The sequence below is a fragment of the Sinohyriopsis cumingii genome, chromosome 18 (assembly GCF_028554795.1).
Source record: "Sinohyriopsis cumingii isolate HCF-2022 chromosome 18, ASM2855479v2, whole genome shotgun sequence".
NCBI lineage: Eukaryota > Metazoa > Mollusca > Bivalvia > Unionida > Unionidae > Sinohyriopsis > Sinohyriopsis cumingii.
This window is the reverse complement of record NC_142978.1, coordinates 20,281,485-20,305,257: the sequence shown is the minus strand read 5'-3', so window position 1 is coordinate 20,305,257 and position 23,773 is coordinate 20,281,485. Positions and strand designations below refer to the sequence as shown.

The 23,773-nt window shown below is 36.3% G+C and overlaps 1 protein-coding gene across 1 annotated transcript in view; it reads left to right on the top strand.

The window, feature by feature from the left end:
* Nucleotides 1–306: 306 nt before the first annotated feature.
* The window catches only part of LOC149776187 (uncharacterized), a 29,557-nt gene continuing 6,090 nt past the window's right edge, over nt 307–23,773 (top strand). Inside the window, exons 1-2 of the mRNA XM_089942497.1 lie at nt 307–2,713; nt 12,629–12,925. Of these exons, the coding sequence (XP_089798623.1) occupies nt 955–2,713; nt 12,629–12,925 (2,056 nt within the window). The 5' untranslated portion in view covers nt 307–954. The remainder of the gene's footprint in view (nt 2,714–12,628; nt 12,926–23,773) is intronic.

Below are 23,773 nucleotides of genomic sequence, written 5' to 3'. Positions count from 1 at the left end.
ATATATATATATATATATATATATTCTTTCAATATGTAATTAAGAGTAATAATTGCTAATAGGGTCCCGAATTCACAAGTGATAACCCTTTATACTTTGCCTGTACCAAAAGTTCACTTGTGCACATCTCATAGATACCTACGCAAACCCCACCATCTAATTAAATTATCACTTTTCGGCATAAAGAGGAAATTAGGAATTCATTTGGTGGCCCCAAAGATTAACAGTCATTTGAGATGTATACATGTATTTGTTTTCGCAGCCGAGATAAGAGTTAAAGTAACGAGAATGTTTCATAAATGAGAAGATAGACAGCGTAAAAGCACTCGTTATAGCGATACAGGTTTCCGTTCACCGGTAAAAATACACTACGATGCAACTCGGCCCTGCATACTCAGGATTAAGATTTTAGCAGCTTGAAATATGACACTTTGTTGTTTACATGGGCTTTAATGCATTGACTACCAGTGATCAGCTGTTTCAATCATATTCGTCGGCTTCTCCCGCCGAGTGAGAATTATAAGGCCTAGCACACTGACTCAGGGGCACGCGCTGAGCCGCTTCCTCTCATCGTTAACAAATGTACTATCTATCCTCATAATTGATAAGTACCTCCAGGCAGAGCTTGTAGACATATTATACACACGTGGTAGACTTTATTTATATTCAACAGTGTTAATGAGTAAATAATAGTGGTAACCAGATCATGGATTAAATAGAGGAAAACAATATTCTTTGAATGTTCATGATTTTGCGGAGAACAAATTCTGGACATTTCTCAAGATAAAATTCGGTCCATGGAGTATTAATGTAGCGGAGTGCTGGGTGTATTGCATTGGGGATCACGCAAACAGAAATATATATTCGTATGATATTCTTCAAATGGCACATTTCTCTGACTAGAATTCGGTTGAGACAGACCAGTCATAGGCAACATAAAATTCCCGTGTCAGCATGAAAGGAACGATTTTCATAGTTTTGACATTCGTTTTAAATGTTAAGACATCTATTTGCTTAAGAATAAAAAGAAGTGAAAATGAGACGGAAACGAAAAGTCTGAATCCGATCGACACATTTCTCTTAGACTCAATGTTGAAAATAGTGGACGAAAAATTCAATACACTAAGTGAGCGAATTTCCATACTGGAGAGGGGGATAAGTAACCTGCAATATTATAATGTACGCTCATTCCGGGTGGTCAATACACATCTACATACCCTAGACTCACTTCTGCACGGGCTGCATGCAGAGGTCATGGATGGCAACTCAAGGCACCAAGATATAGAGAGGTCCGTTGCGTCAGTACACAAGGGAGTGGAAGATTTACAGTCCTTTAATACGGGGATGTTTGAAGCTATGGAGAAAAGTCTAGTACACTTTCAAGACAATATGAATGCCAACTTCAACGAGTTTGGTAAATATATCGAGAGCAACACAGTGACAGTGGGAAGCTTAAAAAATGCAACCCTCAGATTATGGTCACAAGTTGATAACTTGCGAGGCGAAGCAAGGGTTATGAAAAATAAGACAGAGATGCTTCAAAATATGATCACTGAACTTGCAACAAATCTGTCAGAATCTGTTGTTTCTGGCAGCGGGGACGTGGAAGATTTGGGAAATTATCGAGAAATGACGGTTTCGGAAACCAGAATGAGCTTCACTTGTGAAAGAGTTCTGGAATACTTGGAATCAAAATTTGAACCGTGTGCAAATGCACGACGCAACCATACTCTGAACGCATCGGTTTCTATAGATAATTTGGAGGAATTCCGAAACGAGAGTGGGACCTTGCTTCGTGCTCTTGCCCAGGTTAATGGCAATGTCTTGCAGTCTATTAGCTATTACCGTCATACAGGGGATCTCGTGGAAAGAATGGTGGGCAACACAGAGGCAATACGTGAAGAACAGGTACAAATTAGGGAGGATCTTGAGGAAATCTTCATGAACAGCACACTGTATCTGATGAATCAGACAAAGTCACCGAGTGAAAAGGACATTGGCAGCATTTCATCTAAGGGCATTCTAGAGGATCTGAGGACGATGACGAGAAATGGAACTCATCTTGTTGAGATCTTGACCGATCTTGCCACCATTAGTTCTTCTTCTATACAAGTCTCGTTGAAAGAACTGAACCGAGAAATTACGAGGCTTAACGAAGTACAAGAAAACAGAAGGGCAAGCAATAATTATTTCAACAACAAAGCCGAATCGTTGCGGATGGAAATCGATGAACTAGTTGACAGGAATGCACTGAATGATATCAAAAACAGAACAGAATGGATCTACATACTGAGTGAAGCCATTGCTTCTAATACGGGATGGATTCCATATATGTTTCATACCATGCGTTTTGTAGAGAGTCAGGTTAATAAAACATTACGGACCTCGGCACACAATCTTCAAACTACGGAGAAAATGCTTGAAACAATTTTGAAGCAGAAGGATAACGATCCCTCTGTACCTTTTACCAGTCCTATTCCAATTACAAAAACTATACTAAACAAACCAGACAGGAGCTTCCAAAACCATGTTATAAAACCAACATCAACCGCACCACCTAAAACTGATTCAGCGGAATTTCCATCGAACGTCACTTTTGGGGAGAGCTTCAACTCGACATCCAGTTGTAATGAAATGTTGGGGTTTGTTTACGAAACCAATGTTAAGATTAGACGGTTACTTCCTGCTTTGACACTGTTGCTGGGAGAACCAGGTACGTCATTATTCAAGAAATGTTGTCAAATCGCAGCTTTATCCCAATAACGAGATTTTGACTCTGTGTTTGGTGAGTTTTATGTTAAACACTTTCCAAAGATAACAAAGAAGCGAATTATCATGAAACCAATTCAGATTCCCATAATATTATTTTTAAGCGATTCTTTAAGAATTTTGCATTGAAGCTACGTTCTCTCATGATCCGCATACTTTTTGTCCACTTTTATAATTTTTTTGGTACATATATTACGTTTTTCACCAGCGAAATAGAGTCCTGGCACATTATTAGTTCCCCTTACTGCTCTTCAATTACTAAAGAGTGAAATAGTCTATAGCTGCAATTGAGGGGGCAAGCTACTTTGGGGGCGCTCACCAGTTATTATGTACTTTTAAGAGAGTGACGTATGTAAGGTGAAGTTGTTTGCATTTAAAACGTGCACAATGGAGAGAATGTTCGTATACCTCTATGCTACATTAATGTAATATGATTGATATTTCTTTGGCTATTGTACTTTTGGAAATTGTACATGATTTAAGCATACTGCTAACTAAAATGACTGCTCTCTTATGTTAAAAAATCAGCCTGAATTAGTCTAAAGTACACTATCCATAGCAGCTATTAAAATAGGGAAAATTAATTTTGCCAGACTAGACAATACCAGCTTCTGAAAGTGCAATGAATGAATTACCAAATATTTAAAAGGTAAAAAAGTTATCGGCTCTTTTTTATATAATTTACCTCTGAAGTTCAGGAAGTGAAAATGACCAAGTGGAGCTAGCACTTTTTTGAAAGGTGCACATCTGGAGTAAGGCCAAGCTGTATACTCTGTAACCCATATTACACCCATCAATCATACACCAAAATAAAGGGAATTAAAGGTTCTTTGAATTATACTTAAGATATACAAGGTCTTTTTAAATAGCCAGTATAACCAGTGAGGAAAGCCGGGGAAATTCTTTTTCTTTAAAATTCTATGCAAAATACGGAACTGTAGAGCGCCACCTTAATGTTATGCCTCGATGCGTTGACATACACTAAATTGTGTACCAACGGTTAAATATGAAATTTGTTCTACCTGCCATGACTTCTGTGGGATAATATATTAAGTATAACAATATTCGTTTTATAGCAGAAACCCAATGACAAACTGAATTAATACAATTTCATCAACTTAAAGACAAATAATGACAAATTGATTTATTTACAAGTACAGTGTTTCAATTTGATCACCTTTACTACAGTCTTAAGGAGTATGTTATATGATAATTATCGTGTAATTAATATGTAATTCAATCTCTGCTGACCTTGGAACCATCCTTATAGGGAATGCATATTTTCGTTCACTTAAAGAGTACTAATATACTTCTATAAGAGAAACACCCAACTCCAAACTTTAAAAAAAATTCAGGTAAGTTTTCAACTCTGATCAACATATCATTTTCGGACAACATATCTGATATACATGTACATATCTAATATACATGTACAGGCAAATGGAATCAAATCTGAAATATGTAACTCAGAGATCCCATATGCATAAATACCTTGTCCGGTTCAGTGAGTATTATTTTTATAAATAAACGTTCATATTTACTTTATTTGCAATTAAAATTTTTTTATTTTTGTCGTTCTATTTTGTCCCTTGCAGTGGCACAAATAGCAATGCTATAAAAACGAGATAACCATGTTCATCTAACTATATGGATTAACACTGACTTTATAACAGAAATACATAAATGGAACAAAAAAAGTTTTTCTGATGAAATTGCTTCTCTATTTCGTCCGATAAAATTGTACTTATGTTTTGAGCCAGTACGATAACATATTTCCTAGAATAAACTGTTTTATCCAACTAATCTACTCGATTGAATTTTGGCATTTTCTCTGAGCTATGTTTAAGACTTTATTTAATAGTGCAAAACTATTAATAACGATGCATTATTAAATCTCAGAAATGTATCTTTAATCCTCGCAAACAACATTTATTTATTGGAAACCAGCCGACTATTAGCTTAATGTGTTACACACTCTCAAAACCTAATGTTTGCACACAGATATATGATCATCTTATTGGATTTTTTAAAATGTGCCACTTCAAAAATACCTTTTAGTTATCAACAAATGAATTAAGGTTTCTGCATCCCTGTAGATGTTATTGCTGCAGTAACATGTGTGTGTGTGTGTGTGTGTGTGTGTGTGTTTGTGTGTGTGTGATATCAGCGAGGCAACGTATTATTTACTTTCGTAAAGTCAGGGCAGGTTACCTTACGTAGATGAACTGTGTATAAGAATCCTGTATTAGATAATAACAAAATGCATGCCTGTAGGGCAGTATAACAAAATTATACTTAAAATAAGATCAAGGCATATTTCTATTTCATTGCCAAAATATGATACCTTACAAAAGCTTAACATTCCATGGCTTCTTTTTGGTACAGAAGCTGATGCACAGTTGTCTCTCTCGTCATTATCAATAACTCCTGACCAGTCGCTCAACTTTGTGCTTGTTCGACCTTTTTTGCTTTTTCACAAAACATACATGTATCTAGGGTAGCTTTACACTTGGCGAATAATATGTACTGTTTGTAATGGTTCTGTTTAGGAAATTGATAAGTCAATTAGTGTTAATAACTTCTGTGGCTACACCCGTACGCTGCACAATGATCGTGTCGGCCCATTTTATTCAACCTGTATAATATATAATTCTGTAGTTTTGACTTCACATGTTTACCGATGCAGATAGTCAACAACAGCGAGTCGACTACCCTCTCATTTGCTTGTCTCGCATGATCTCGATGGATCAGCGCATGCTCAGAACAGTGTGAAAGGACATATTGTCCCGTTCTGTAGAGCAATGTGAAATGACTCTATGGTCCCTTTCTTAATCGCTCCACCGATCTATCTTTACCATTATCGTGATCATCATTATTTGGTACTGCAGCACAATATGAGCGCACCTTTACCATCACCTTTATTTAAAATGATAATTGTGGCATCAAACGTACCGAAAGTCTTACTTGTACTACCCTCGGCTTAATAATTTTCTTGGGGTGTGCGTATGCGAAATACGAAATGCGGGTTCGCGTGTCTAGAGTACGGGATTAGGACTAATCGCATTTGCCAGATTATTCATTTCCAAGCATAAAACTATTATCAAATTATGTACATTCGGTATAACTGTGATTACAGCCTCCATCATTAGTGAGTAATATATATTTACAGTGTAACCTGTCAATGAAAAATATTCAAGGAACCATCAAGATGGCTCTCATGCACAGGCGTCCATTATAAATAGATAAAAATGGCATGAAAATTAACAAAACTGGACCAGCATACGCTGTTCGTTAAATATATGTGTATTTTTATAGAGGTGTTGGCTAAAGCAGGCTTGACTATATTTGCTTATTCACAATGTTTAGCGAAACACCAATTATTTCCTACAACTAAAATGTAGGAAGCCACAAACGCACCATCAATATTACACAACTCAAATCCTTATAAATATTGCTGGTTGTGTTACTTTCTTAAGAACTATTACCATTTACAAATCAAACAATTCCAATACATCTAGCATCACAGCTCTTCTAAGGCTGCTGGAGACCTGCTGTACGCTTGCCATCATCATCATCATCATCATCTTTTATCGTCGACATATTCGTTGTCGTTGTTGCATATATAACTTAGTTTTCTACATGAACTATTGAAGTATAATCTCGGATCGCGACCACAACACATAATGTTAACAGTTTCGTACCAAAATTTTCTTCAAACACCTACGCTTGTAATCATATTTCGTAGACAGGTTTCTTGCCAGAACTAAGCAATTACCTGCTAGTCAGATTAAAGCAGTATATAATGATTGACTATAATTTAAGCATTCCTTGGCCTGTAGCTAACTGCTAAATCTGATTTTGCGTTAAGGCATTTTGGACGAAATTTAACAGTTAAGAATGAAGTTTGGTTCGTAGTTTTGTTCCACTGTACTAATTCACTGCATTTGCATGTACTCACTACTGCATCCTAACCATAATATAAAGCAATAGTACCCCACTCACTAAATAACTAAAATAAATATTTTAAAGCAAATGGTGTAATGGTACATATATAATTTTAGGGAGATGAATCTGTTAAAAAATAATAATAAAACAAACCACAAAGGTAGCTGAGGAAAAAAATGAAAAAGAAATAAACGCGTGTTCCATTTTTATGCAGATTTGCTTACCGATCGATTGACTCTTTGTTTCGCCCAGAGAACTCAGCTCCTGTTTGTTTCAAAATTTGTTTATTTTTTTGTTCCTATATAAGTGACGATAAGGTTTATTTATGATTCGTAAAACTGATATATTTTTAAAGCAAAATAAAGATACTACGGATGTTTTGTACTTTGGTAAGGCAGGAAGTAATCGGAAGTAATTTTGGACCACTTTCTTTCGTGCTGCCACCTATCAAATTTAAGGGACGCTACTGACTGCGATCCCTCGTTAGTCCTTTACAATTCATGTAATTCAGTTCTCCTTCTAGCGCTATCAATAATCGTTCAGGAAAACAAGGAGTAGAATACGATCTTGCCCTTATTCTTTCTCCCACTTATATAATTTATGAAATCTTACTAATTCTCACAAAACGTTACTAAATATTGAAGAAAGGAAATGAATAAAAGAAGGCTATGAGATTATGCCACTTCGGTTATCATGAATATCTCACGAGTTTATTCACTTTCCGATTTCTTACAAATTTTATGTTCGTCGAAACAAAGGTCTAAAATTATTTTATTACTTTATTTCTAAGAAAGTTACCATTTAATTTGATTTAGATTGCACAAAATGCCTTTCAACTACATGATGCAGTGAAATGAACTTTATGACGTTACAGCTATGTAACGTGAAGAAATGCCATATATCACGTGGTGTTGTGCCATCCGATGAAAACCCACATCACGGAATAGTCATCATTTGTATACGATTCTGATAAGAAATGATGTATCACTTGATGGCACATCATGTGCTATGTAATATTTCTTCGTATCCTTTAGCATCGGTTACGTTTGGGGGCATTTCACGAGTAAAATACCAACCAAAACACTTTCATATTCAAGAAATAAAACGCTTTATGGTCCTAACGTGCCGACTTATGAAAGAAAGTGACATATCGGCGCAAGGTTTTGATACATTCAATGATCTCAGAGAAAAAACTGCATTTGCAGAAAGTGCTTCATCCAGTTCACAGTTAAAGTGATTATAAACGTTGCAGAGGTGGGTGAGTGCAGACTCGAGAACAAATATCCTATGCGAGTAGTGATATATCTTTTTAATAAAAATACAGGAACTGGAGTCACCGGAAAGATGTTGATCATGCGAAAGACGTTCAAGTGGATGTAAATATTTTTTTGTAATGCTGCTAATAAATTACGGTTACATTATTCAAAGGCGTTCAGTACACGACTTCTGTCCTTTAATAAAACAGCAAATTAGATTTACTTTTATATTGTGAACAAAGGAGATAATTTTAAATCAAGGAGAAGAGACTTGGAGTTGGCATCAGTCAGTTCTCGTACATAACAGCTTGAGCAAGTGCGGAGAACTATTAGGCGGCAGAAAAATACAGAATATACTAGATTACTTTAATACTGTCATATTCTTACTTACTCAATATGCTACATTATTTATAAACATTTACTGAGAGAGAGAGAGAGAGAGAGAGAGAGAGAGATGTTTGCCATTTTTATAAATATCTGAGATTACGACAAATTATTCCAAGACATATCGACCATGTCGTTTCTTTTTTTAATTTCGGTGGCTATGACGTGAGGTTTGTACTCCCCGGGGCGTATCTGCATATGGCAACAGTGCACAACATCGGGGCCCGCGATTGATTTTATTTGCAATATAGATTAGGCAGGGGCCTATGGGTAAGCTTTGCATAGGGGGCCGCATAGAGGCCCAAATATCCTAGCTACGCCATTGCTGCTTACATAATTTGATTATATCAATGATTCACTCCACTGCCTACATGCTACAACAGATGTTATTAACGCTGGAGATGTGATAGTAAACTCTTAACAATTAGACATAAATACGGTTGCTTAAAACAAATGATTATCTCACAACAGACGACCAGTCGTGCGAGCACATAGGTAAATATGTTTGTATATAATAACAAGGTAAAGGTAGAAAGGTCGACCGACACAGACATGCATATAGATACATGAATTCAAGTAGATGCATAGACATGTGAATATTGTGAGATTCTGATCTATTATCTAGTTCCAAATCGGTTCCAGCACCCATTGGTATGCATCCTTTTTAAATGCTCTTTGTAAATTAGCACCGTAACGCAAAGAGTGTCATTCCTAAGACAAGCAAATGTTTGCATTTATAAAAGATTTGTCGTTTGGTTGATAAAGTTAATATCCCATGACAGAAACAAAGAAATAAAAATAAACAAACCAAAAACAAAAAGAAAACAACAACAGGATCCCAGATCCCATATGTTGGTTCATAAAATATAACCCTGTCCTAAAATACGAAACCGCGGGAACGTCCATACTAACGTCCAAAAATGCCCTATCTTTCATCTTGCCAGTCCTGGGCACAGACTGGTCATTTGCTAAACATTTGCCAGGAGAAGAGTGAAAAGTGATAGACACAATGACAGGCATCACAAATTATGGGTGCATAAAATAAAATATAAAAAGAAAGAACATGCGTGTTGACATATACATTGTTATTTGTAAACATCTCCCCGTCAGTCCCAGCATATGTAGCTGGTTTGAGCTTTAAAGGTGACTCCTCATGAATTGCTCGAATACAAACTCTTTCATATTTAGAATTTTGAAAAAAAAGAATTTTTAATGAGATTTTTCTATTTTTGTTGTGGTTGTTTTCTTTCTTGTTTCCAAGTGTTCCAGAGATTAAGGGTTTTGGGTTTCTACCCCCCTTACGGTCTTTCTTTCAGGTCCGTATTTGTTTTCTCTTGTCCCATTTTAAATATCCAATTGATTTTGTTACTCATCTAATTTTGTGCTTGATTACATCCACTTTTTGTCGAGTTGTATGAAAAAAAAACCAAACATGTTATAATGTATCCTGCTTGCGTGGGTGATTTTTTTTCTTCTCCTTCTTTTATGTTTCAGGCATATATATATATATATATATATATATATATATATATATATATATATATATATATATATATATATATATATATAAATATATATAGCTTTCCTCTTCGTCGCAAACAGAAAATTATGATTTTCCCCGATGTATTTGGAAAATTTTCTTTTCTCAAGGTGTTTCTTAATTGTTGTCTTTGGCTGTTTCCTTCCTTTTTTCGTGCCTTTTCTATTTCGGGGTGTCTCACTCCTGGTGGTTCTGGCTAAAATTCCGCCATGGGATTTGTCCGTCAGTTGAGGTGTTTCTTCTTTTCTGGTCTTATTTTAATTCTTTTTTTTACTGCTTGGGTTTCTTGCTGTGTTTTTTAAAAATCTTTTTGCTCCTTCCATTGGTCCTTTTAATTTTATTTTTCTTCTCCTTTATTTTTCTTCTCCTGAGTTTGGACCACTCTATGGTTTGTAACATTTCTCCTGCTTGGGGCTTTTCCCGTCAATTTTGGTGTGTTTCCTCTTTCATTACTTTCGTTTATTTTGTGCCTGATTTTCCTGCTGTGTAATTTTGAATAACTTCATTGACTCTTTACTGATCTTTCATTCTCCAGTTACTTAGCGTATTCTTGGTTTTCATTTGATGAGATTGGTGCTCTAGTTTTTATCCCCTAACATGAGCAGTTACTCGGGACCTGTCCCTTGCTGCATTTTCGTATTTTAAATTTTTCTTGGATTCTCTCCACTGTTGCTTCACTGGAAAGTACTTTTGAGATTTTGAGATTCCTGTTAGATGGATGTTTACATATTTGTGTAATTGGCATATTTCAAAGAACTGATGTACAATAACCTTAACTAAGGAAAATAGAATAATGACCTAAAAATGAGATGAACCACCTCAATGCCCTACTTTTCGTAAGAAAATAACCAATAGTCCGGATAAATCTTTCTCTACATCACTTAACCTCTCTAACACATGGCGTGTTAATGGCGAGTCTGAAGAACACATGTTTACCTTTGAAGTTCTGCTGGTGAATATGGTAGTGTTGAATCGTGTTATGTGCACTGGTTAAGTTTACTTGTATAGAATAAGAGCAGGGGCCATCTGTAAATGTTTGTGTACACTCTCGACTGCCCACTGGTGAGTAAAACTCAGTCCAACATGGAGGAAACCGAAGAACCCAGAGAAAACCACAAATCTTGCAAGTACGACCAGCAGCATATTTCCGGTTGCAGTATTGAGGATCGAACCCGATGCCACACGAATGCGAAGCTAGTATTACCATTGCACTCTTAAGAAACATAATTAGTCTATGTTTTTTATGCTGATTTTTTTTCGTCTTCCCGGATCATTCCAATATTAAGCCATATGATTTCACGCATGTTTGAGTTATTTGCGCAAACATCTGTTACACTCAATTAAAAATGGATGATCATTAAGTGTTACAAATTAGTCCGAAAAGGTCTCGTCCTTCACAAATCAAATGTATTTTCCATTATCTTGAATGTACACGACCTTGCAGATAAAATGACAATGAGCCATTCTAAGTTACTAGAGAAGCTATTAAAATATTTAAGAAGAACAAATTCATAATCGTGTTACATTTCACATAATACGAACTGCAAAACTGCGACAATTGACCATTGAAAATTCAGTTCAAAAATGTTTTACTCAGCATATGGTTTGTTCCTTTGATCAAATTTCGGTGCCTAAACCGATATCTTACAGGCATTTCTTTTTCAGGTGTAAATAGCTGCTAAAAAATGTCAGCTTTGGATCACATTTGCATCAATCCGCGAACCGTAACATCCATTTCGATTTAAGTATCAAAGGGTTGTATGAATTATATGTCTCAATAAATCTGTCTGCAGGTCGTTTAATTCTTGACGGATAATGCTTTTTGTATCTTTTCGCATGGACTTGTTACAATCAAAAGTACACATCCAATGTAAAAACTGAAGATACCTGTTTGAACATCATGTTGCCATTAGTGGTGTCATAATATCATTATGATCGTTATATTCATTCGTAGAAGAGTGCTTTACATTATACGGAAATAATAACCACTTTTACGGTTAGCGTCTTAGGCTGTAATGGGTGGGTGGGGGCATCAAACGTCAAAACATGGTACTTTTTTCTACTATAGGCACTTGTGTCTGTGCGAATGTCGAATTACGCCACTATACTTTATTGATAGATAGTAATTACATAACTATAGCACAGAACAATCCTTTTTCACGTTCCGTCTTGTAATTTACACGTGAAAGAATCTTAAAAGTTAAACGATGAAATTTGATGAGGATCTCCTGCCCCCTTTAAAAAAGTCCAAACCGATGCAAATCGATATAAAGAGCATTAATGAAATGTCTTCAGTTTAAGTAACCTGTATTACACACAGCTGACGGTATTGACCGATGGCAACCAAGACAACAATGAAATTGCATCTTCGATATAATACTCAGTTTGCAATCCAAATTTAGCTTTTACGAATACTTTCTTTTATAATCCCACTCATAACTTCTCGCAGGAATTGGAAAGCCAAAGTCATTATGGAGTGCAGGGTGCAAAGCCAAAAAGCTTTATACTGCACAATGGATATGTAAAATATCCAGGGTGAAGGAGGGGGCAATTACTCCCCCTCTTGCGGACGCCCATGATCATGTCTATTATACTTCCACAAACTAGAACAGATTTACACACCATTTATTTACACAATTCTGTTTTATTTAGCTCATTTTTAAGGAACACATGTTTTCTAGCCGATATTTAATGTTTCTGAAGAGCAAAATATTCAAAACTGTTTTCCTTCCAGAACCATACATCGCTCTGGTTGACGGAAAGACAGATAGAGAGGGGAGAGTAGAGATTTACTACAAAGGTCGCTGGGGAACCATATGCGATGACTTGGGTCACGGCGAAGCGGCATACATATGCCGTAGTCTTGGTTACGTCGGAGGAGTGGCTGCTGGGAATGGTCATTTTGGAGCAGGAAAAGATCTATTTTGGAAAATAAATGTCACATGCCTGCAGACACGTTGGTGTGACGTTGTTGAACCAGAAATTGAGCAGAACAAGTGCGATCATAAAAAAGATTTTGCAGTCATCTGTGGTGAGTACGCTACACCTTGCTTACTTTTTACAGGATGGAATCTGGGATGGGGTGGGGATGGAGGAGTGATTATTTTATCTAAGTTTGCATGATCATATTCGTCTCCGCTCTATAGTTATTTACGTTGCACAGGGTGTATTTTTGAAAGTAAACGAATTTTCCAGATTTTTCTCACTTGTAAACCTGGCTATTAAAATTAATCTGTATAACGTATGTACTTGTTAAATAACGTCCTTTAATTTCTTTTTATTTTGGTACACGATTGATGGAGGATGTTTGAGACATAGCGTGTACGGCTTAGAAATACTTTAGACGTGTATCTCCCGGGCCTGATCAGGCCAGTGTTGGGGGTTTAGGGTCTTACAAAATTTCAAAAGGGCACTGAGTTTCATCGAAAGGGCACCAAAGCAAAAGTCTATGTGTCTATTTACTCAAAGCATATATAATACATCAAAAATGTGCGCAAGAATAAAACGATCGTCTAGTTTCAAGTGATAACTGACTGTACAGTTTTGTGTGCACGTTTTTTGTTGTTGTTTTTAGTCGGAATGGGGGTGGCTGACACCCTGGACCCTACCCATCCGTCCCTGGAATTTCTCAAAATACTGCTCGCTTGGAATAGTCATTTTCACTTCCTCGTCTTGTGAAATAAAACCGATACTTTTTAGGCTTTTTAAATTTATGTTATTCATCTAATGCACACTTGTAAAATGTAGTATTGTCTACTCTAGCAAATGTTCCAAATATGAATAACTGCTGAAGCTACTTTACTCTGGACTTGTTAAAGTTCGTGTCTCGAGCACATGAAAGCAGTCGTTTCGATCAACTGTCTGCTGTAGACATGACTTGGTTTCCCTAATACCACAACTTTCAGACACAGTACATGAAAGAAGGAAATAAATATGCCATTGCTCTCTTCCTTGTGCATGTTGCGAATGCCTATTACTTCATATTGTTTGTGTTCTATTTTTTAGATAAAGTAGGAAATATTGTAGTGTACGATGCAGCTGTCCCTTTGTAGCCATTTGGCGAGCAAAATGTAGCGGTCTTAGTATACGATGTAGCTGGCTGTCCCCCAGTGTCCTTTTGGCTAGAAAACTGTAGCTGTTTTAGTATACAATGCAGCTGCCCCCCTGTAGCCATTTGGCTAGGAAACTGTAGCGGTCTTAGTATGCGATGCAGGTGGCTGTCCCCCAGTGTCCTTTTGGCTAGCAAACTGTAGCGGTCTTAATATACGATGCAGCTGGCTGTCGCCCAGTGTCCTTTTGGCTAGCAAACTGTAGCTGTTTTAGTATACAATGCAGCTGCCTCCTGTAGCCATTTGGCTAGCAAACTGTACCGGTCTTAGTATACAATGCAGGTGGCTGTCCCCCAGTGTCCTTTTGGCTAGCAAACTGTAGCTGTTTTAGTATACAATGCAGCTGCCCCCCTGTAGCCATTTGGCTAGCAAACTGTAGCGGTCTTAGTGAACGATGCAGGTGACTGTCCCCCAGTGTCCTTTTGGCTAGCAAACTGTAGCAGTCTTAGCATAAGATGCAACTGGCTGTCCCCCTGTGGCTATTTGGCTAGCAAACTGTAGCGGTCTTAGTATACGATGCAGGTGGCTGTCCCCCAGTGTCCTTTTGACTAGCAAACTTTAATGGTCTTAGTATACGATGCAGTTGACTGTCCCCCAGTGTACTTTTGGCTAGCAATCTGTAGCTATTTTAGTATACGACGCAGCTGTCCCCCTGTAGCTATTTGGCTAGCAAACTGTAGCGGTCTTAGTATACGATGCAGCTGGCTGTCCCCCAGTGTCCTTTTGGCTAGCAAACTGTAGCTGTTTTAGTATACGATGCAGCTGTCCCCATGTAGCCATTTGGCTAGCAAACAGTAGTGTTCTTAGTATACGATGCAGCTGGATGTCCCCCTGTGACCTTTTGGCTAGCACATTGTAGCTCCTTGGCAAGGTTTTTCCACTGTTTGACGGGAGGTTGCACAACAAACAAGCCCTCAAGAATATCCCTGGCTTCGGTATCAGTTCTATTTTGCTGAGGGTTACCAGGATTGCTCCTTCGTCGTATGTTTGTTAGCTCACGATATACCCGATGTTGGTCCCCATGTTGCCGCGTGATGTGCCATGTGGCTTTCGCCCAAACATTTGCGAAGCGCTATTAGATCTGGCCTTCAACCGTTTGACCACCCCGTCATCCCATATAGTACAGGAGACGCGCCCTTTGCTGTGAACCACGTCTTTGGGATGCAAAAAGCCAAAGACGAAGATGCAAGCGACAAAATATGAAACTCCCTTAGAGTGCAGGCAGGGGTGTGCGCTTGCCATGGTCCTCCAAGTATTCATGTTTGCAGATGTCAGAAACAATGATGTTTTGGAAGGTATTCTCGAGTAGAATCTGTGTGGCAACTTATTTTGTGCTCCGCCGCTGTCAGAAGGGGTGGTTCTTTTAAGTTTCGTCGATCCCAAGAGTCTACTGTTTTATAGGCTTTGGGGTTGGAATAATTGTTCTTCTGGTCGGGGTTGAACGAATTTGAACCCCCGAAATTGCGATTTTTGTGGCAGACAAGATACGAAGCATTTTCGGCACTACCCCTTCACCAAAACATTTTCTTTTGCACGTTTGCTCTACCCTGCGGCTCAGGAATGATTATTTAGGTTTAGGACAAATTTAACGTGTTGTTTTAGCTGGTGAATCTAACATTTTTCATTTCATATGCGTTCTGACAAAGTCCATCTTGTGTTATACTTTATTGGCAGCGTCTCAATGGGTTCGATATAACGCCCGGCTGGTTCGTAATGGTTAACGAGGTATGTGTCGAGTTTATTAGGAATGTTTTTCGGGTGGTTCTTTTTCCTCTTTCTGAGGTTATAAGTCTAGTCAACATATTGAACAGCAAAGGTTTGACCAGTCAGAAGATAACAAAATATTTCTGCTATTACATCCCAGGTTTTGATTGACGCTGACGTTCGTGCGGTTTAACGGTGTTTACTATTTTTATGTTTTCATAGTAGAAGTAGACATTGTTTGTCTTTGCAGTTATATATAACAGTCTCGCTGATCTTGTTTAAAATGATCTTAGTTGGTACCAGGTGATCTTGAAGATTCTTAAGTCTTAACCATCAACATTTCTTTAAATATGTCTTTTAAACAGTTCGGAAGATTTGATGTTATGCTAGTGCGTCCAGAGTATATGTTTTGCATTTGGTGCATCAGGGTGGTTCTTTTGTAGTTTTCTTTTATGTATCTAGAACACTGGTCTTTGCCACAGCTCTATCGATGTTTTTACTCTTGTAGTCCTATATCTTGCAATAACCCCTTGGGTGTTTCTATTCATCTTTCCTAAGTCCTTTGATCAGATCAGGTGCGCTTAATACTAACACATCCGCATGAAAGGAATTTTATTATGAGCTTGGGGGTGGGAGCTGATTGGTATACGCAGCAAGGATGTTTATGATTATTTTTCTGTGCATATTTGAGATGGTGCTTGCACCCGGAGAAACCTACCAAAAAGGGCACCTTGTATAATATCGTTTTAGAACTATACACCGTACTTGAAGCCCAGTTATACTATAGGAAAATGTAAACAGTGCAATTGTACTTGCCGTCTTTATAATAATTTTCTATATACGATGCAGTCTCTGGATGAATAGGTTTGGGGGAGAGTAAAGTGTAATTGTACGAGGGTAACAGGAAAGGACACAGAATTTCTGTCGCCGAGGATCGAATCTAAAGATATGTTGCACCAGAGTCAGTGCCTCATGCCACAGTGGCCCAGAGCAGCTAGTATGCGCAACAACATGCATCTACCTTACATGCTAACGGGCAGACAAAGTTAACTCAAAAAAGTACAACGCCAACAGCTGCACTACAGATCTCCGCTTTTTATATTACTGTTTATGCACGAGTTTATGTCCACTGATATCCGATAACCTCTTACCATTTATCTTAATTACATGACTCACGGTAATCATTTATGGAACAATGGAACCTCGTCTTGGATGGTTGTATATAAATCGAGGTTTGGGGGGCTATGGTTGGTTGATAATGAAAAATAAAAATTTAGTAAACAAATATTTTGAGGGTTTATCCGATTTATAATTGAAAATAGAGAAAATGTTCTAATTATGCAGTTTCATTGTGTTTACAGTCCGGTACTAGATGCATCATTAAGGAAATTAGCATCTGATTTGTTAAGTGCGGAATTAAACAGTTGATTTATGCCACATCATGTTATATCAATGCACGACAATTTTGCTTACAAATTCATCCGATTAGTTAACGTCAACAATTTCCTTTTCAAAAAAATGTCCAAAATGCATCTATTTTTTGAAAAATAGGAAAACAGTTTTAAATTGCTCATTTTAAAGACCAAATTATTATCTTTTTGTTACTTTCTTGATCATATGTTCTTTCAGCAGTCTTTGTGCTAAGTTTCAAGCCGTGTAATAATAATGTAAAACCTGTACTTGAGATATTCTTTCCGTCCATTTTGCGCCTCACCCAACGTGCGATATATATATGTATAACTCACCCAATGTTGAAGATGCCATTATAAATGACTGACAAAGCGTCTGAAGTTTTAATGCTTCCAAAACAGACAAATTTCTATCACGAGTTTCAGGCACCATTTGATTGTTTTTTCTACATTACATTCCCAAATCTGTACCGTCCGTCAGATACGTTGTGTATGTAATGATCTTTCGAGAAATAGAAAAATGAGCCTGAAGACTTACATACAGTTCTCCCTACCCGTCACATATCTTTGCCTGGAAAACAGTATTATGTGTTGTGCAGCAAATAGTTATTAGTAAGTAAGGTATAGGCTTTCTAGAGAGATGGTTTCTTCCTAGAAAAGAAAAATGAAATCTTTTTTGAAAATTATTCTTAAATTTAATTTCTCTTCGACGTTCTCTTTGGGCAAACATAACAAACGACCAAAGTGAGGCTTGAATAATATATATATATATATATATATATATATATATATATATATATATATATATATATATAATATATATATATATATATATATATATATATATATATATATATATAAACATGTACCTAGACCTTTATATCATACTGCATATATTTGGCCTAAAGTTTTATATTCTCCATATTCACGTGGCTCAAATCAGTGATTCGTCGGGTACGAGGGCGATGATCTACCCACTTAATTATCCACAGTTCCTCTTTATCCATCTCGTCATGGCGTGTACAAGATATGCTATATTCTCTCGTCATCATAACAGTTCACAAACCCAAGTCTTAAAGTTGCTTCTAAACTTAAGACCCTTGACTGGTCAGTAACAAGCTAGAATAAAATGTCGGCCAATCAGATCGCGGGATTCAATACATTAGTTTTGGAACCATCCCATTTCGCGTTTCTCTTCGTAATAATGGTGTTAGATGTCGTTATACGTGTATCTTTTTATGATATGTCCTCACACCGGCGATATTGCATCCAGTGCTGAAATTAAGGAGGCTTATCTTCTCTTAAAACACATCATTTCACTTTAATGGCATTGCCTTCTATGCTGTCTTTACACGGGCGACATTGCCTTCCCCCTCCCCCAATGCTGTATTGATGGAGCCACTCTTCTTTTTAAACGTATCCTCCTCATCCGGGTCACAATGCTCCACAGTACTAAACTTTTAGCCAATCTTCCCCTTAAGCTTGCGTCTTCACTCCGGAGGTATTGCGACCTCTACAGTATTGAAATTATGGAGCCTATGATCCCTTTAAACGTGCCTTGTCACGCTGGCGAAATTGCCCAAACTGCTGAAGATATGGAGCCAACCTTCTCTTTGATCTTGCGTCGTCACACCAGTAACTTTGCCTCCTATGGCGACATTGCTCCCACTGATGTAAACTGTCTCTTAGAAAGCAGACTCTTGTGGAGAACAATCGTTTATTTTCTAAGATATGAAAAAATGTTATATTTGAATATTAGAAAACAATTCTAATTTTCTATCAGAAAGTTCACATTTTCTATAAAATAAGACGATTTCTTATGTTAGAAGATCACTAACTTATTTTTTAGAAAATAATTTACTAAATATGAAAAAACAACATTATCTAATATTAGAAAATCAGTGCCACATACCGATGGCAAGACTCGTCGAAGCTCACATACAATGATTGCTCACTTAATACGTAGATTCCATTATTGAATAACCTGTTGACCAATCGACTAAGAAGGATGCCCTGTATCTAATAACATTGGTGCTTTAGAAAAGTACCGTAAATAAACATGAATGAGTTGAACTGCGTAAAACAGTTACCGTGTTTCCCATCCATACAAGCAATTCAAATTGAACATGAGTAGTGAATAGGGACACTCTAGGGACTAGGGGACTTCCATGTTAAATTGAACATGTTTCTCTTCTTTCAAGCTTATGACTAATCAAAATAGTCATCATGTCTCTGCTAAGAATGAACTAGCAGAAAACTTAGCAAGAAAGGTAAGTCATTACAACCCCCATTTGCGTTTATGAGTGCTAACGTTAATTAGCACGTCAAGTTTCGTTACCATGAATGTAACAGTCTGTAGAATACTGCGCCACATGGATATGACAACAAAGGGAAATAATTATTTAATGGAGCGACAAACTACATGTATGTTGCTCCGATCGACACTTATCTGTGGTAGTTACAATTGTGAACATCAATTTTCATGAATATATCTATATTCATCGTCGCAAGCCAAGGACGAAAATCGTCTACAAGATTTTCTCGTTTCTCATTAATATGTACGAGTTAACCAAACTAAGTCAACAACACAATGAACTTACACAGTAAAAAAGATGCTCTTTTATCGATCCATAAATGACTGTGTTTGGATGAGAAAATGTAATTGGCTAATACAGTCAGAAACATAGGTATTGTTGGATCAACTCTCCGTGAAAATTTCACTCTGGGTTGCAACTATTGGTTAATCAGGTTTATGGATATTGATTTATGACGGGAAAATTTAATCCCAAGCAGCCTCAGTTGACATAAGAGCGTGACAGATTTTAGCCGGTTGTTTGCGACGATGATCCATATTAGACAATATTTTAATACATTAAAATGAATAATTGTTTGAAAATTACCTTCTTATATATGAGAAAATTAAGTCCAAAACGGCTTGTCATATACTTGTCCGGATCCAGTCGTTCTCGCAGGCGCCTGTAAAAATCTCTTAGTAAGTTACGGCAGGAATGTGGAACATTATGCCATGAAGTACATCGCCCTAGAATGAAATGAGCCATAAATGTGCTTACGTACACACTCAACGTGCAAGCCAAGAACTGACAGATCCAGTTTAGAATTTGCTATGTCAGGTATATTTCGTATTGTATAGGTCGGCATATGTATAATTGTTATATAATTCTGCTTTTGTAGATTATCGTGTAATTTAACACACATGCACGCACACACAAGCAGAATTGTAAAACATGCCAACAATGAAGGGCTTCCATTTGCAGGTGTCGACTTGTGCAGAATAAAGTAAATAAAAGCAAAATGATGACTCAACGTCGTCAGATGAACTGGAGTCTAAATAGGCAATTGGCATCTTTTGATAATCAGAACTTTTCTAATCTTTAATGAATAAAAACCTATTGCCAGTTTATACAAGGAGATACGATTTTAAGTTTTTGAGCACAGGCTAAAGAAATTGATGCTTAATACGGGAGATTTATAATAGTGAATTGCATATTAGTTCAGTTCCTTATCCGATATTTGTATTCAGTGATCACAACCCTCTTGTTTTCATTAACAAAATAAAAAGTAAATCAGAGATTAGGGTGGAGTTTGATGTCACAGAAGTATAACATTGACATTAGGCACATCAAGTATAAAGATATCTAATCTAATCGCAAGTGCACGTTCACGTGTATAGAAGTACAACATTGTTTTATGTCAATTTGTTGTCATTCATAAGACATCTACCAATGTAATTTTAATTGTTATGGTTTCTTATGTTCATTTGACTAATATGATAAAGAAAATGAATGCTGTATTGCATACATTTTTCCTTTTTATGAGGGGTGGTGTTATATATATATATATATATATATATATATATATATATATATATATATATATATATATATATATATATATATATATATATATATATATATATATATATATATATATATATATATATATATAATATGTATTGTGTGATTGACCTTTGTCCAATATAGATGATAGGAGTTTTGATCTACCTGACTAATATTTTAGTTAAGCAATATATTACATAACTTTTTCTGTTATAATAGATTATATTTTAAGATTATTAATATTTGTAATTAAATATGTTTACATGGCTTTGAGTTCTAGATATATCACTGATTCTAACCATAGAAGATTCTAGAAAAGAATATTGTCTACTCATTGATGAATATTTCCATTAAGGTGATCCTCATCCTGGTCTTCTAACTGTGTCCTAAGTTTTTATATTAGGGTTGTTCATTTTAGAATTGCTCATTCTTGTCTTTACATCCAAAGTGGAATCAAACTGTTATCTTTGTTCAATTTTAGTTTGGCAGGATTTATTTAAAATATTCAAACGAATTACAAAGTGCTTAAGAAAACTTTGGGACTAAGTCACTATTTTGGGATTATTATTAATTAATTTAGACACATTTTGGATTATATCTTTGTAATCAAGATTCTTTTCACATCAACAATATTCCAGTCTATTGGTACATTCGATCTTTCAAGATTGAAATTCCTTCGGAACACCACTTGAATGTATTCAAAATACTTTCTACATTTGAACTTGTGACAGAACGTTTGTTGCTGATTAGGATTTATTTCACAATACTGTACTTTCATTTTAAATTTTCACTTTTGTATTCTAGGGAAATAAATTTTTTGTTCAATTTCACAAAACTGGTTATCGCTTAAAGACAACAGAATAATATCAAGGCTGTGACAAATCTGCAGGAGTCAGAACTATTATATTCTAGGAGAAAGAGAATCTTAAAATGTTTTCATCTGATAAGGCAATACTACATTTGTGCCAGGTCATCGGCATTTTCAAGACTTAATCTTTATTGATACATTGTCATGTTACGGAAAGATGCCAGCATATATTTATATAAGCATGTAATTGCTTTTTACAAGAAAATTGTTGCCAACTTACATTCGCAATGATTATTTTAAGCGAATTCCATCAGTTTCCACACAATGTATGATGTAGTAATCTATTTATAAAGCAGAGAAAATCGAGACAACAGCTGACTGGTCCAAAAGTAATTAGGGCAATGACCAACATATTTTCCAATTCTTTTGGTCAATCATTTTAATGGCACTGTATGCTACTCTTCTGAATAGAGGCTTGGCCGAAAATGATTTCATTTAGTAGAAACGTCGTGGAAATCTCGAGTGTTGGAATTCTACTTTTAAATGCAAGTTACTGAGATTTTTCTTGAGTAAAAGAAGTACATACATGCACAAATACCTGCTGGCGTCTTTACTCTGGCGTGGCATTGTATCAATAAAGCTACACACGGTGATCTGGATCATGGGTAATAAGTTCTAACCAGACAAAAATAAAGAATTTTTGATATTCTCAGTCTTTTAACTAATCTAGCTCTTAAAGTCATGTGACAGCTCATTTAAAAAATCAAGGAAAATTATGATTTTATCAATAATCACCAGGAAGCGTTTATATAAAACCCAACATTTCAACGAATTTTTATATCGTGATTAAATTTAATCAGATGCTCAACGACGAAAGGAAGTTGTATTGTTCTCAAGAATTACACAAGGCGATATCGTACTTTTCTCTTCCCATATCTGCACAAAAGTTGCTCACAAATCGAAACATCGTATGGTCTTTACAAAGCACTGACTGTGTCCTTGATGTTAAAGTGCTTTTCTTTCCATTTTATGTATGACTAAGACATCGAAACTAAAGCCCACTGAACTAATTTTCTCAAAGAATGGTTTTCTGAAAAAGACTGGTGAAACATAGTGTCGGTTTTCACCAAAATTATTACAAAGGGGAGAGATTGTATACAAAATATAACATACAAGATCTTTTCTCGTGTTAGAGTTATCTAACTCCAGAATGGTTTTCCAACATTATAAACTGCTTTTAATGTTTTGATGTTGGTACATATTTGGAAATATGAAAAGCTAATGTTGAAAATTTGGTTATTTTTCTTTTCATTTTTAATCAAGAGAAAACTGATATCTTGAAATATTTTTGTCTGAGTTAAAATATTGTGACCACGTTACTATGAGAGCCGACCACTTAGTACACTTGTTTTACGTTGTGTTTTTTATATATAAAAAACGTTAGCTTTTCTCAGTTGCAGTAGTCCCTGTGCGACGAGTATGTCACTTGAACAGTTTTCTTCGTTTTCGGAAGCGCGTTCTAGTATGTTTCCGCATTATGTCACGCATTATTCCGCCCTCGTACCGAACAAACCACATGTTATTAAGTACATCATAATGAGATATTACAATGTATCAGTGTGAGAAAAACTCCTTTCGTCATGGTAGCTTTGCAAGCGAGGTTGGTACTGAAATTCAAAGTATTTCGTTTTCCGGCTTAGGAAATATGTATGTTTTCTGATATGATATATTTCCATAATTAATTCCTCTCTCTCTCTCCCTCTGTCTGTCTCTCTCTCTCTCTCTCTCTCTCTCTCTCAGATTATAAATAATACACCTCAGAACAGTAAGCTGTTGTAAGCGGTGGGTGGGATGTGGGTGGGTTGAGGAGTATGCAGTCGACAAGGTGCTTTAAAACAAACATCAAAACAACACAAGTGGATTTAATGTATCTATTTAATAGCCTTCCACATAAAATGTGTAAATTGTCCCTGACAGAACTTGTCGGGACCT